The sequence below is a fragment of the Bactrocera tryoni genome, chromosome 2 (genome assembly GCF_016617805.1).
Source record: "Bactrocera tryoni isolate S06 chromosome 2, CSIRO_BtryS06_freeze2, whole genome shotgun sequence".
Classification (NCBI taxonomy): Eukaryota; Metazoa; Arthropoda; class Insecta; order Diptera; family Tephritidae; genus Bactrocera; species Bactrocera tryoni.
Genome location: NC_052500.1, coordinates 78,225,868 through 78,241,821, shown reverse-complemented (window position 1 = coordinate 78,241,821; position 15,954 = coordinate 78,225,868). Strand labels below are relative to the sequence as shown.

General features: G+C 36.5%; 1 protein-coding gene across 1 annotated transcript in view; it reads left to right on the top strand.

Annotated features, from left to right (window-relative positions):
* LOC120768553 overlaps positions 1-15,954 on the top strand; it is a 352,878-nt gene that overhangs the window by 332,841 nt on the left and 4,083 nt on the right. The window contains exons 19-20 of the mRNA XM_040095297.1: positions 13,618-13,783; positions 14,058-14,618. Of these exons, the coding sequence (XP_039951231.1) occupies positions 13,618-13,783; positions 14,058-14,618 (727 nt within the window). The remainder of the gene's footprint in view (positions 1-13,617; positions 13,784-14,057; positions 14,619-15,954) is intronic.

The window sequence follows — 15,954 nt, the reverse complement described above, 5'->3', positions numbered from 1 at the left end:
TAGTATTTTCTTTCCAATTGTTACATATAAACCTGTTTGATAAATATTGCCAATAAATGGAGGAGCAATACATAAGTACTAAGAGAAACCACTTTTTAATCGCATTGCCTTCAAAAAACTATATAAATAGATGTGGAAGGAAATGTGTGTACTATGTATATACTATGCTGTAATATTCAAACCCTAGAATATCCACCTGCCCTGCTAATTATTCTTTGCCAGGGTCAAAGCTTCGAATAATACATTTCTCTTCAAAAATTTTATTGGGATTTGTCCCCAACTAGTTAATTTCGGACCAGTCATATAAACACTACTTATATTTTTAAAAATTACTATATTCAAAGCTTAGAATTTTAAATTCCCCTTCAAAATTTGTATTGGGTCTGGGTGCCCAACTAGTTATTTCAAGAGCAGTCATGTGAACACTTTATATATTTTTAAAAGGTATTTTTTTCTTTGACGAGGCAAATCTTCCAATATTAAAAATCTCTTCAAAATTTCTATTTATATGTGGTCTCCAACTAGTTAATTCAGGACCAGTCATGTAAATACTTCTTATATTCTTAAAAATTATTTCTTACGAACTTTATCACATATATTAAACTCTTAGTTGAAAGAAATTTCAAATCATGTCATATTCTTAACTGTAACTTAAGGATTAGTCGTTTAAACCACATTCTTGTGTGTTCCAAAAACAATTAAAAAAAAAAGTATTTAAGCGCATTGAACCTAGTTCTGGTACCTACTTACCACTTAGATAATTTAGGCCTAGTCGCTTAAGAAATTATGTGCACGAAAAATTTCACATTTTAACTTATATTTAAAGGCCCTGAAGATTAGTAGTTCAACTAGGCCCCAACGAGCACCTTAACAACTCGTCACGCACTCACTGCTTTTATTTTTAAATTTTATTATTATGAATTTTTTCACTTTATTTAAACTCTTAGTTGAAAATATATAAAATAAAAATATTATGTAATATTCCTGACTAGTAACTTTAGGACTAGTAGCTTAAACCATCATATGTGTTTAAAAAAAAAACAGTTTTTCGAATTTAAACTTGTATTTGAGTATAATGATGACAATTGTTGTGACTAGTTTCGAACTAGTAACATTAGGACTAGAGACGAAAAGCCTCTTTCTATTTAAAATAATAATAATTGTTATGAATTTTATCACTTAAATTAATTAAGTTGATTAAAACTCTAAAAATCAATTAATATTGCTAAGTAGTAACTTTTGGACTAGTCACTTACTTGACCTTATCTTATTTGTTAAAATAAGTTAAAATAATTAGTGTCTCGAAGATAATACATATAATATAAATACTTCTTATGACCATAATACATTTCGAATTAATTTAATATTTAAATATATTTAAGATAATTATTTCGACTAGGCCCCAACTAGTACCTTAAGAACTCGCACGTGTTCATTTCTTTCATATATGTATGCATGCACTTTTTAAAAATAATCATTTTATATTTATCAATTTATCACTAAATTAAACTCTTAGTTGAATAAAAATATACAAAAATCATGTTATATTACTATCTGGTAACTATAGAGTAGTCGCTTAAATACTTCTCATGTGCGTAAAAATACAATTTTTCGAATTTCAACTTGAATTTAAGAGTATTACATAAAGTTATGGTGACTAGTTTGAAACTAGTTACTTTAGCACTAGTCATTGATAAATTATTTATTTGAATTTTATCACTTAAATCATGAAATAATACTAACTAGTACATTTGCGACTAGTCACTTAAACACTTCTTTCTTAATATTATCACTAAAATGAAACTCCTAATAAGTTAAAATCAGGAAATAGCATTTAATTACTATAATTACTACTATAAAAATTATAATTTTTGTATTTTAACATTTTGAATTAGAATTTGAATGATTGTTGTATTTTTTTTGTTTAAATTCAAACCTAATTGATTTTGTTTAACATTTCATGCCGCTATAACAGCACCTTTATCAAAGTCAATTATTTCCAACTTACCACATTTGGCTACTTTACGACCAGTTTCCTAACTAGTTTACTTATATGCAATATAAATTTTGGTTTCCATTTTAAACAATACATTCGAAGGTTATTAAGACACAGGGTAGTCCATATTAAACTGGTTTATAACCAGTTACATTTGCTCCAATTTATTCATAATATACAAACTAGTTTATAAAAAACTGGTTTATAACTAGTTATATTTGGTCCAATTGATTTCGCGAGTTCAGTGCTGCTTTCGTTGCTCTCCAACCTTTACTTCAACTTCGATTGAAGAATTACACATTATGTACTTATCTCACCTTTAAACCTTAATTCAGCTATTTTATTGCCTTTCCTCCAAATTAAAAAAATATGAAATGTTTGAAGCTTGAAAATAACTGTACTCTGCTGCCAACCACATAAATTCCACTAGCGAAAGTTTACAACTGTTTTTACTGAACACTAGAATCGTTCTACTTTTCCTACAGGGTAGTTACACAGTCTGCTTACACGTCGCGACGCCTTAATAATAATGCTGATAAGTCTGTGTGTGTTTTTGTGACATTCGTGACGATGACGACTAAACTGATGGCGATGCTCTACGCAGTGTACGCTATACATTTGGAATATCTTGCAAACCACTTCCGACGCAACCGACAGCATATCCACCTCCCAACCAACGGCATAATTTTTGAACTTGTCCATACTCGCTAGAACGCATTGCTTTCTGGTGCATAAATTCGTTGATATACTAGTCACGACAGCCAGTTAGTTGTGAAGCGTAGACCAAGTGACTTTTGCAGTCGAAAGAACGTGGATATACATACATATATATTTTCGCTTAGAAATGCGCCGGTTATTTTCTTCACTTCAACGCAGAGAATCTCGTGGCTCGCCAGTTAAGGTTGCGCTTTTCCTGATGTGTCTTACCCTAAACAGGGTATATAAAGTTTGTTATGAAATGCATGTTAACACCCGGAAGGAAACATCAGAGATCCTAAAATTATGTATATGTATATATGGTGTATATATAAATAATCAGTGTGACGACCTGAGACGATTTAGCTATGCGAATTAGTCCCTTAGTTTTGGAGATATAGATCTAAAATCTTGCAATCTTATTTTCTCCTCAAGCAACTGCTTATTTGTCAGAACTGTTGCTATCGATTGATTATATCATATACATAAGTAGCTGTCATACAAACGGATCGATCCAAATAAAGTCCTTGTATGAAAAACTTTTTTAGTTGACAAGTTATCTTTATGAAATTTGGGTTGGCTTATTTTCCAAAATAACGGTGTAGACTCAGAAGAAATTGTTCAAATCGGATCACTATAGTATATAGCTGTCATACAAACGGATCGATCCAAATAAAGTCCTTGTATGAAAAACTTTTTTAGTTGACAAGTTATCTTTATGAAATTTGGCGTGGCTTGTTTTCCAAAATAACGGTGTAGACTCAGAAGAAATTGTTTAGATCGGATCACTATAGCATATAGCTGTCATGCAAACTGAATGATCAAAATCACGTCCTTGTAAGAAAAACTTTTTTGTTTGAATAGATATCTTCATGAAATTTAGCATAACTTATATCCTAGAGCGTCGCTACCTTATCTGAAGAAATTGTTAAGATCGGAGAACTATGGCATATAGCTACCATACAAAACGATCAATCAAAATAAAGTCTTTGTATTGAAAACTTCTTTTTTTGACGAGTTATCTTCACGAAATTTGGCAGAACTTGTAATCTAAAGCTTAGCTACCATATCTGAAGAAACTGTTCAGATTGGACCAGTATAATATGTACCTGTCATACAAACTGATCGATCAAAATCAAGGCCTTGATGGAAAATCATGAAAAAGATATTTTTTTACCACGAAAAATGCAACTATGAAGGGTATTTTCACACCGCTGCAATCCAAGTTAACATTTTTTGTTGTTTTTATGATAACGCAAACCAACACAACCAATTATAGCCACATGGTTCGCGAGTTGCTCTCGACGCGCATCTTAAATGCAATCGAGCTTATTTGCAGGCGTTGAAGCGCCTGTGTCTGCGTATGTGAAGCATAAGAAATGTCAATGAACTCTTTGTTTTTTTATTTGTTTTTTTTTTTACTTTCTTTCTCTGTCCTTCCTATGCTCTTTCGTGTTGCTGCTGCCTCTAATTCCTTTATGCATGCTCTAAATTATGGAATTACTTGCACTCATACAAATATATTTGATTATACGTGCGTGTGCCTGTGGCGCAAAAATACACTGACGCACACACACCGAGAAACATACACATTCTTATATTAGAACAATTCACAATGTGAGCGCGACACTTTGTAACTTGAAACGGAAGGAATTGCGGAAATGTGCGAACCCTTTCTGAATGCTTTCTTCTACTTTGTTTTATTCCGTTTTTCTAATTTCTGAAACTTTTTTCTTTGCGTTTCCGCGGAAACCACCAAATTGCCATGGGGAAATAGCAAAAGCGGAAAGCAAATAAGGAAAGCGTTAAAAGCGTGTGTGTGTGTTTGTGTGAGTGTGTCAGTTTGTGTGTTTTGAAGAGGGAAATTATATTTTGAATTGTTTAGCGTATTATTTCTAGAATTTCTTACACTTTGTAGCAAACAAATAAACTTAATTTGCTTCCGAGTGAACGAGACTTGCTTTAAGTACATACAAAGTTACATGGGTATATACATAACCGGTATTTGTAGAGAGTTCATTAAAATTGTGGTTTATTAACATGTCTTAAGTGGATTGTGTGTGCAATTTATGACTATAAAATTTATGTGAATGCGTGAAATGGGGGTTAGATATCAACATTTAGGCGAGGATGAGCCGAAAAGTATAAATACAATGAAAAAAATCACAACTTTTCAAAGATGGTACCCTAAAGCTCTATACACTTTCATAAGTCTACACACAGTGGAACTCCAATTCCCTTACCCTTCTAAAAAATACCTAACCTCTTGATTCGAACCAAATTTCTTCACGGCGTGTGACTTTTCCAAGTTTGAAAGCAAAAATAAGTCACGAGGGTCCAAACCTCAATATCAAAACGACCATAATAGTGAATACGACAGCACTTCGTTGCCTAACTGGACCAATTTCGAGCTCGGAGGTTCAAAACCGCTGAGTTCTTATGGTGAATGCGCTTGTTTCCCTCATTAAATGGTTAATTCTTTGGCAGTTCGTCATAATAGGTCCTTGTAACCACCTGGATATCTACAGATAATCTATATAGATCACACCTAGAATCCCAGAACCCCCAAAAAAAAAGCGCTAGCCATCACATTTCATTTTTCCGGTCGATAAGCAAGTCTTTACTTTATTCAGGGAGACATTGTGAAACTCGCACTATCGTGTTCCATGGTCTCTCACATTTACGGTAGGTAGGGCAGCCTTTAAATTTTTCGGAGGGATTGGCATCGTGAAGTTCCTTTGAACCAGTGGATTCCTGCTTCGTCGAAGGTCCCGGCATCCATCCTAACCATCACATTTACGGTCGGTAGGACAGCTTTTACTTTCTTCAGAGCGATTTGGCATTATGAACTATCGAATGTTCCATCCACTGGTTCATATGAGAGGGATCCAGTGGATCCATGGTTCGTCGAAGTACCGCCATCTATTCTAGCCATCCCAATTTCGCTCGGTAGAACAGCCGTTACCTTCTTCAGAGAGCTTTGGATTGAGAAGTTCGCATTATCAAATGTTCCTTAGCCTCTCCTACGAACCAGGTCAGTCGAAGATCCCGCCATCTATCCTAGCCATCACATTTACGGTCAGTAGGGCAGCTTTTACCTTCTTCCGAGAAGATTGACCATGTGAATCCATGGTTCGTCGAAGGTCCCGCAGAAACGCAGAAAATCCTAATCCTCCTGGAGTAACCAAATGCGGCACTGAACGTACTGACAGCTTCTTCATGCCCAATATTTTGTACATGGTATGACCCAGATGGTCTTTTAAGATGCATATTATACATATAAGCTATATCGCACAAATTCAATCGGCGGTCTGAGAATACCAGATCGTATATTTTTGTCACATCTTCTACCGTGGTAGCCGTTTTCAAGACACTTGTGTGTGGCTCTTCAAACCCCGAAATGCGCACCTGTTGTAAACCAATTTTTGACCCTCACCGAAGTAGAAAAGTGATGGTCCAAGTGCTACTTGATTTCACCGAAGTTCCCTTTCAAGAACAATAATTGTGTCTCCGAACGATTACATTACTTTTTTTATAATTTTTAAATCCTCCAACACGACCTCTTCCCCCAAAACATAATTTCGATTCCGATTCGGCTCAAATTTTACCGGGAGCCGCCTACAACTATTGTTAGGTGATTCACGGACGGAGATACCGGCTGGGTGTAGCGAAAACTTCATCGAAAGAAAGGGATGAACTATTTTAAGTATTGGCTTAAGGCACAGTGATTGCTTAGCATACTTTCTAAGATTCTATTGAAACAAACTGTATTCAAATCCATTGAAAAATCTCAATCTTTTGGTACACAGAATTCCCATATTTTATAATTTATTTCTAAACTGTCATATTAACTTTCACTGCCATTCCGCCGGCAGCCTGATAACAATTTCCAAAAAAATGCCACTTTCGCTTTACAGAATGGCCTCTATAACTGCATTCCAGTACTCCAGTAAGCCCTCAAATATTATAAACAACTAAGCCAACTATTCGTGCCCATGCACCATTATTGCAGGAAGTGCATCACACGCCACCATCCATTATCAACATAGCTACTTAGATATAGGCAAATATTTCTAAGTGTGCGCCCGAAAACTACAGTTAAGTATATCAACTTATTATTTATGCATTTTCCGAGCAAAGCGCATTTAAAGGCGTCATAAATCTTCGTGAAAGCACTACACACAGCTCGGTCATGTGGTTGTTGTAGGTATAGTGTAGTGTGTGCATCGAGACTGAAAGTAACTAGGTTTATGTGTGCACTCAGAAATTCCAACTTAAATGCCGCAACTTGTTTACACTTGTCTCGTGGGCATAAGGAGAGAGTGGGAGAGATAGGGTTAGTGAAAAGAGACAAGTTTAAATATTACTCCAACAGTGTTGAGCGAGGATGTACTAGTATGCAGGCATTCAAAGCATTGAAAGTGTAATAATTTAGCGGGTGCGAAGCGATGGGCAAAGCGCGTTTAAAAATTATACAGGCTTTGTGCTTCTCCGTATTACTTTCATGAATATCCTAGAGTACAAATATATATCTTGTATATTATATATTCATTCCTTATACATGCTCTCAATTTTCATTACTATATGCTGTGGTCTTCGTCCTTACTTCTATACAAAACCTTACATCTATTGAAAACGAACATCGACTTTTGAGTATTCGCTTCTTCACAAACGGGAAGACAAATCGGAATATATTGTCGTCCTAAGTTCTTTACTCCAAGAAAAATGACTCCATTAATTTATAATAGACTTCGTAAGTAATATTCCCTTCAAAAAGAAACACTGTTTCCTAAATTTTTCATATTTATCAAGAGGCAAAATCACTTTTTTAAGAAACAGCCGATTTTTGGGAATTAAGAAAGATTGTCTAAAGCCATAGAGGCACTCATGGTATGCAGATGTCTGACCAGTAAATCCTGTGACTGCAAGCCAACTATCACCAGGTGGTTGTATATTGTGAACGTGAGTCCGATTGTTGTCAATATAGCGGTTGCTTGGGCATCGAAAGCATTGCAGACTTTAGTAGGACTTCAACTATCGAAGCTGCAGAGACTCGCCTGCTTGTGCACTTCTCCAAGCGCAAAGCTCGAAGTCACGCTGGAACTCTCACCGTTCTATAAACAATGGATACTATGGCAGCTGAGGGGTATGAAAAATGCAAGATAATATCGTCGCAACTAATCGAGGCTATAGGTGAAGAGACACCACCGACCCTCCAAGAAATGTCAAAACCAAAAGGGTAAACTTCATAAAGAAGTTTAAAGTTATCCCCGATAGTAAGGCTGACTGGAATGATTCCATGCTTGACCTACAACTGGGGGTAGTACACTGACGGCTCGAAAAACTTGGAAGGCATTAGTGCAAGTATTGCAGGCGCTAAACTTTCCATAGCTACAGCATACTTTCCGAGCATATTCAAACAGAGATCTTTGCTGTAAGTATGTCTGTAGAAATACATCATTAACAGTATGGCCATACTGAGAGATAGTCAAGCGGCACTAAAAACGACCCCAGCCTATAAGATCAAAACGTTACAGAGGTATGCAGAAGTATATAGAACGGCTGAATACCATATTTGTTTGCAAGAGTGTATACCTTATCTGGTTACAGGGGCATAAATGGTGAGCCGTCAAGCATCTAATGGATGAACTTTCCCACACTATTGCTACTTCTATAATAATGGGACCAGAACTTTGCTTTATGGTAAAAATCCTTTACTCTAAAAGAACTGGCCCATATGGAGAAGAGAGTAAGAAGAGAGAGATAAAGGCAGAAAATATGAAATATTTGCAATGGAGAGCTGCTAATGAGAGGTTAAAACACAAAAAATATAAAAGAGAATGATAAACCTTTGCAAAAACAAACCTCGTCTACTAGTCGCATTCCACATTAGGCTGAAGAAGCATCGATCTAGCCTCTTTTGCAAACTGATTTTAGATATTTAACTATTTACTACTGACCACCTAATTCTGGATTGCACAGCAATCTATAGACCCAGCTTTAAGGCCCTCAGATATATGTACCTGGATAGGGATCACATCTCCTCAACAGTATACTGTTCTTTTGCGAGCGCATGTGATGGAGAGGAGGGCACGATAGACCTTAGGTCGCGATGAAAATCTCAATTAAATTCTATTCTGTGATACCTTCTATCTTAATTACAGTCTCCAAAAGTCCAAAATCATTGCTCATTACAATACATTTGAAAAAATTTTACGGGAACCAATAATTAAGAAATATTTCTTTTGTCTGCACTTTTTATTGGAGAGCAACTAGTTCAGAAATGGTACCACATGGAGCAGTTCAATGATATGCTTTATAATATTATATAATTCTTTGAGCTTCTGCTTTCATCCGCTATTCTCAACTCAATTGGCGCAAAACTAGTTGTAGTCGAACTAGTATCCTTTATTAAAGGAGATTTCTAAATATACCAGATACCATAAGCAATAAACCCACCCCAAAGCAACAAATATTTATCTTAAACTGTTGTTAGAACAATTTTCGGCGCGACAAAGCTGTGAATTTTGTTGTAGCTATTTGCTAAACCTCACTTGCAACTGGTGAATAAATACAGTTAAAATTCCATCCTCTGATATATTAGACACGACTTACTACATGTACGCTCAATACAAAAATTCTCCAGTTCTCCTAATCTCTCTACTACAAACACTAACATTTGTATATATATACAATATTATATATTGTATTACTTATGTATATACAAATATAAGTAAACACCACTACTAATGTTAACTCTGTGCCATGCTAGCGAATCGCTTAATTATTCATAATACGAAAAGTAGCTCAACAGCAGCTACAACAAAGCCCAAATTGTTATACCATAAACACCAAATAACCGCAAGAATAATTTTATGCAAGCCTTAATGGAAAGTAAATGAATATATGTATGCTATAAATGCAGTTTGGCCAAATTTCCATCAACATGTGTGCGTGCTTGCATTTAGTCAACTTATTTGTGTCTGTTTTTAGGCGCTGTAAGTGGGCGTTTATCGCTTTAAGCGTATGCGTAAGCATGACTATGGTTTATATAAATATATATACAAATGCATATATATATATATATATATATATACATATAGCTAGAGTATGTACATATGTGTGTATATTTAAAGCATGTACGCGCCGTATATACATATGTATGTAGGCGCTTAATGATATTAAGCTTAGCCAATATTTATGAGCATTCGGCAGTACGGATTTTTGCTGGCAAGCCAAGTGAATGCGTGTGAATACCCATGTAGCTATTAATGCTTAGAAAGTAGATGCATAAATGCATACAGTTACAATAGCTAAAACGTGTATTTATAGTCTTGGGCGTCGCTCGCCAATGTTACTAGTTTTCATTTACATTTCATATTAATTTCACAAATCGTTGTTATTTGTATTGTATTAACATTATATGTATATTTCCGCTTAAAATACTTTCTTTAACAAAAATATAAGTATTATGGTTAATTACATTTCTAATTGTGCAATTCTGTCTAATCGCCAATTCACGATTTGATTTGGCAAAATTATGGCAACAATTAGTCTATATACAGCGCACGCTCGAAAACGTGAATACTCAGAAACGTTAACACGCTTGTTTGTGAAATAAGAACTGTCCACTAAGTGCTTTAATGCTAAAAGAAAATACCAGAAATCTACGTTAAAGATGAAAGGAAACCGAATTTGGTTTTACGCTAGCGATAGATGGCTTCAAAATTTCACAGGAAAGATATGGCATTCGACTTCCTCAAGTAACGAGCGCAAAGTTGTCTGCAAAGCATCAGCTAGTTAAGCGTTTTATAGAAAATACCTTTATAGCCTTTTATAGCTAAAAACCCCGAATTGGACTTGGTCAGGGATAATCTATGTAATGGTGACGAGTACTCTTTATTTTGAAGCTTGTGCCAGAAACAAGGTACGTCTAAAGTTTGAAAAAAAAAGCCACAGGCGGAAAGTCGGAGAGGCAGCGAATCACGTGTTTGTGTAGTTCAAACCACACTGGAACTTATAAACTCAAAAATTTGGATATTAGAAAGGCAAAGAAACCATGCTGTTTTAAAAATGTTCAGTGTCCCATTGAGTACAAGAACTCAAAATTCCCCTGGATGACGTCGGCTATTTTTAAAGAATGGTTTCTTGAATCATTCGTTCCTTTTAACATTTGTAAAAAATTTTGTAACATTTATTGTTTTTAAGGGAAAATTATTTTTAAAGGAGAAAAACTTGCCAATTAAAGGTCAACGCTCTTTCTCAACCAGATGAAGCTAAATAGCGAAAGGTGGAAAAAATTTTCGCAATGTTTATGCCACCAAATTCAGTTTAAATCCTGCGCTTTGTTTTTGTCCGCATAAATGTTCATAGCTATACAGGTGATTGCGAATTTACTTCTTATTAAAAATTTTAGAGTGAATGTGCGTTACCAACTATTCGTGGGTGTTACGAAGATATTGAGGTAGATTATACAGACGATGATATTGAACCAGGGCATGAATCACACAAAGACTGCGTCTCAGAAATACCGGAAAAAATCAAACCAAATGAAGCAGCTGAAGTTTTCAATAAATCGTTACAGTGGGCTAATCATGAAGGCGTCGATCAGAACGATGTGAATGTATTGAGAGGCCTAAAGGAGAAAGCTGTAATATATGATATTTGCTAAACTTTACCACCTAGTTGGCAGGAAATCCCCTCTATCCATTCAAAACAAGCTGTCAGTATACAATCAAGTTGTAAAGCCAGTCTGTGCCTAAGAAGCCCAACTATGGGGTTGCTCAAGTCAAAGCTGTCTTGACAGCATTCAGCGCTTTCAGAGTAAGGTACTAAGGACTTTAGTTAATGCTGCTTGACGTTAGACCTGCTGAACTGCACTGTTATCTAGGCGTGAATTCAGTAATAAATTAAATCTCCAAAATTGCAAAGTCTCACGAACTGAGGCTTGGACAACACGTTAATGAGAAGGCTTCCAGACTCATCGAAACTGTTGGAGCCTTCCGACCTAGTAAGAGAATAGTAGCTGCAAATGTAATTCTTAACATTTAGCTTTTAAGCAGTTCTACTAATTAATTATAATCGAATTGTTTGTTAGTATTTTATATTACATACTAGGTACAATTGCATAATAAAAAAAAAAATAATTAGAAGATCAAAACAGACGACTGTTTTTAGTTAGTTTTAATTAGTTCACGTATTCGAGCGTGTGCTGTATATCAAATATTATATAAAGTCTAGTAAAAAATAAGTACATAACTATTTCAGTTACATAATTTCGGATTTTACTTAACATAGATGGAATGAAGATTTCGATATTCACAGTTTGGTTAAAAGAAACTTCGCTTATGGTCGATTGCTTCTTTAGATAGTACAATTGTTGATAGTACAGGTTCAAATGAAAAGTTTGGCCTTAGGGGGGCAGTTTATAATATTTGGTTACCTCTCAATGTCACTAAACACATAGTAAAACCTTTCTCACCGTCAATCCTCTCTTGACCACTATTTACCACCATTTCATCACCAATAACTGAAGAGTAAGTGACTTATGATAACCTCAAGCGAATTCCGTTGTGGTAAAACTAAGCGAGATAGATATAAGGTTATGTAACGGGACTATATAAAAGTAGCTTAGTTCAATTAATGGTCTTTATAAGTCCTGTCAGATCAACAATTGAGCGTCTATTGGAAAAAATTTGAATCCATAGGTATAGAACAAAATGTTCGCGTGAGACAAGGAAGTTCCAGTACTGTCAAAAATATTGCTGCCGCTAGCGCATCAATTGAGGAAGACCCAAATCAGTCTCTCACGCGTCGTTCTCAAGCGTTGGGCATCTCTGTAATGTCATTGTGGCGAATTTTGCGAAAAGATTTTGGCTTACATCCTTACCAGATCAAATTGACGCAAGAACTGAAGCCGCTTGACCACCATGATCGTCGTATGTTCATGAATTGAAATAAGCAACAACTTGAAAATAATCCGGATATTCATCGAAAATTCATCTTGAGCAATGAGGCTCATTTCTGGCTGAATGGCTTCGTCAACAAGCAAAATATACGTTATTGGTTAGGTAGCAATCCAGATGTACGCCATGAGTTACCATTGCATTCCGAAAAATTACGGTTTGGTACGGCCGTGGTAAAACCGTCACGTTACTGTGAATGGTAATCGCTACAGCTCAGTGATAGCCGAATTTTTTGGTCCAAATTGTATGATATGGGCTTGGACAATATGTGGTTCTAACAGGACGGCACCACAAGCCACACAGCGCATATCACAATCGATTTATTGAAAATCAAATTTGGTTAACGTGTTTTCTCACGAAATTGCCCAGTCAATTAGCCGCTTCAGTCGTCCGATTTAACGCCGTTAGACTTTTTTCTGTGAGGCTACGTCAAGTCTATGGTCTATGCCAACAAACCGGCGACGATTGATGAACTTCGTACAAATATGGAACGTAAAATTGCAGCAGTATCGGCCGATTTATACTTAAAAACCGTCAAAAATTGGGTTCAGCATCTGGACTTCTGCAAGCGTGCCCGTGGTCGCCATGCAAAGAAATCGAGCTCCATACATAAAGACATCGAATGCACATTCACAGGAATAAAGAATTGCCACACCTTGACAAAACCTTTTGTAGCGCTGTTATTGAAAAACTCTTTATGCGGGGTACCTTAGTGAAGCCCAGGGAACAGTTTTTTGGTTTGTGTTGCAGACAAAGATAGTTAACATCGGATCCCTAATTCCATATTTTGCTGAAGAATTTCTCGAACTTGGATTCTTGTAATTTTTCGTCGGTACGTTACGCCCGAACTTAGTACTTCCTTACTTCTTTATTTATAGTTACAAATTATTCACATATTCTTTAAAATTGCACTCCAAAACTCAATTTTTAACCCAAACACAACTCGTTTCTTAATTCTAGGGTTTCTCTATACTTTATTGCTTTGTTATAAAAGCGGAGAGCAGTCTACGCGCGCCGCCAAGCAGCATCAACAGCAGCAGTGGCACGTTGAAGAAGAAGCTCAGTTCGAGTAAGACAAGTTTGGATGACAACTATTGTACGGGGTCCATAAATAGTCCGCTCAGTTGTAAGTATGACAAAATAAGAGTAAAACACATTATAACAACGTTGTAAACAAAATAAAAAATATATAATAAAGGAATGAAATGCAAAGAGCATTATGGAGTATACTTTATTTGGTTAAATGTAAAGCCTAATAATAAATATAAATTCCATATTTGATAGACAAACACAGTCTTTCAAATAAGAAAATATATTTCTTCCAAATTCAAATCCGCTGAAATATATTGCATAACACTCTCTGTATAGACTCACACATTTTTTTCTAACCCCCCAAACAGTCTACGCGAGCCATGAAAAGGAAAAAGAAAACGGAAGCGGCGCGCCGGTAACAACACTACTTGCAGCGCCTCCACCACCACCGCAACAGCTTGAAATCTCCGGTGGCGTGCAACTGCCACTCACAATTATACCCACCGCGCAACAGCGTTGCCCCCTGCTGCCCACAGCGTCCGCGTCTACAGTGGGCAGTAGCGTCAAAACGTTCCTGAATGCAGCCAGTCTGGAGCGCAAGCTGCCGCCTCATGTCAGCTGTCTGCAAGAGACGGCCGCCGCGGCGATGACCTCGCCGGCAACGAGATGCTGCAACATACTAGGCAGCGTCGGTGGTGGCGGCGGCAGTGGCAGCAATGCGGCTGCCACCGTAACATCGACCGGTGTGGTGGGCGGTGGCGTTGTGGTCACCACCGGTGGCATGGGTTATTATGACGCCTACGGTGCGGGCATACAACTCGGCGGCATGACGGGCAGTTTGAACAGGCGACAACTGCACGGCGCCGCAGCAAGCACGGAGTTTGTGGGTCTGGAGACTTTGGATATACTGCAGGGCGTGGCGCCACCAGGTGAGTGTGTGTGCAGAAGAGATTGTCAAATTTATTTATTTACTTGTTACTGCAGACTTATCCCGGATTTGTTGCTTAATTATTAGGCAATGAAATATGTAAAGAATGTCTTATGGCTTAGCTTCGAAATAGTTGAAGGGAAGAGGATGCGACGACTAAGTTGAATTGCAATAGTTACTAGGTAGGAAAAGCGCAAAGTGCAATACATTTTTTTCTTTATACCTAGAAGCACCTAAAAATTAATCTTAAGCTGTGTTCCGGGACCCGGTCTAAAGAACGACCAAAATCGAGTTCTTGTTTTGAAAACTTTTTCACTTGACGAGATATCATCACGAAATTTGTCACAACTTAATATCTAAGGTATCGCTACTGTATCTGAATAAATTATTCTGATCGGTCGACTATAGTCGATGAAAATCGAGTTCTTGTTTGGAAAACTTTTTCATTTGATGAGATATCTTCACCAAATTTGGCACAACATATTATCTAAGACATCGCAACTATATTCGAAGAAACTGTTCAGATCGGATGACTATAGCATATAGCTGTCATACAAATTGAGCAATCCAGGTCAATTTCTTGTATGGAAACTTTTTTATTTGTGAAGGGTATTAAAACGTTGGCGCAACCGACGCTTTTATTTTCTTGTTTTATTTTTTATATTATATTATATTGTTATTAGCTATAAATATTACTACTAACGCTGGTATAGTTACTTTTTCCCCTTAAAACTGTTTATTCCTCGAGGGTACGAATTCAGCTGCTTAGCCTCAAAATACTATATGTTATCTATATTTACACATGTAAATATAAAAGCATATATGTATGCAAATCTGAGTCTCAGTCTCTCGTCTCTTCAACCAACAGAAATCTAAATATAGTATATCCTTCAAATTGCAAATCCCTTAATTCCCTTTAAGGCTAACTGCAAATGTTCCACTCAAATATGCACAACAACTTACAAAATAAAGAAAAATATATTGTAAAAATCTTTGACGTAAACAGCAAGTATATTAGCAATAATAATAACTATACAAACTAACAACCGAAAAAAGGACAAAGCAGAAAAAGCCTCCGAAGGAAGGCAAAAGCAAAGCAGGCCACATTTTCGATTTAAGCACATCAAGTGGCTACTAGTTAGTGATGAAGACCGACAAAAGCGTTGAACGAGCGCCGCACAGCAGCAATTTGAGAGACACCAAGGAGCTTGGAACTTGCCGAAACCACTACATAAAAGCTCGTACACCTTTCATTAGGTGCCTACAATGCCATTACTTTACTCAGCGTTCAGCTTCTTGTGTGCATATTGGTGAAGAAACTTGAAGCATAGCGAGAA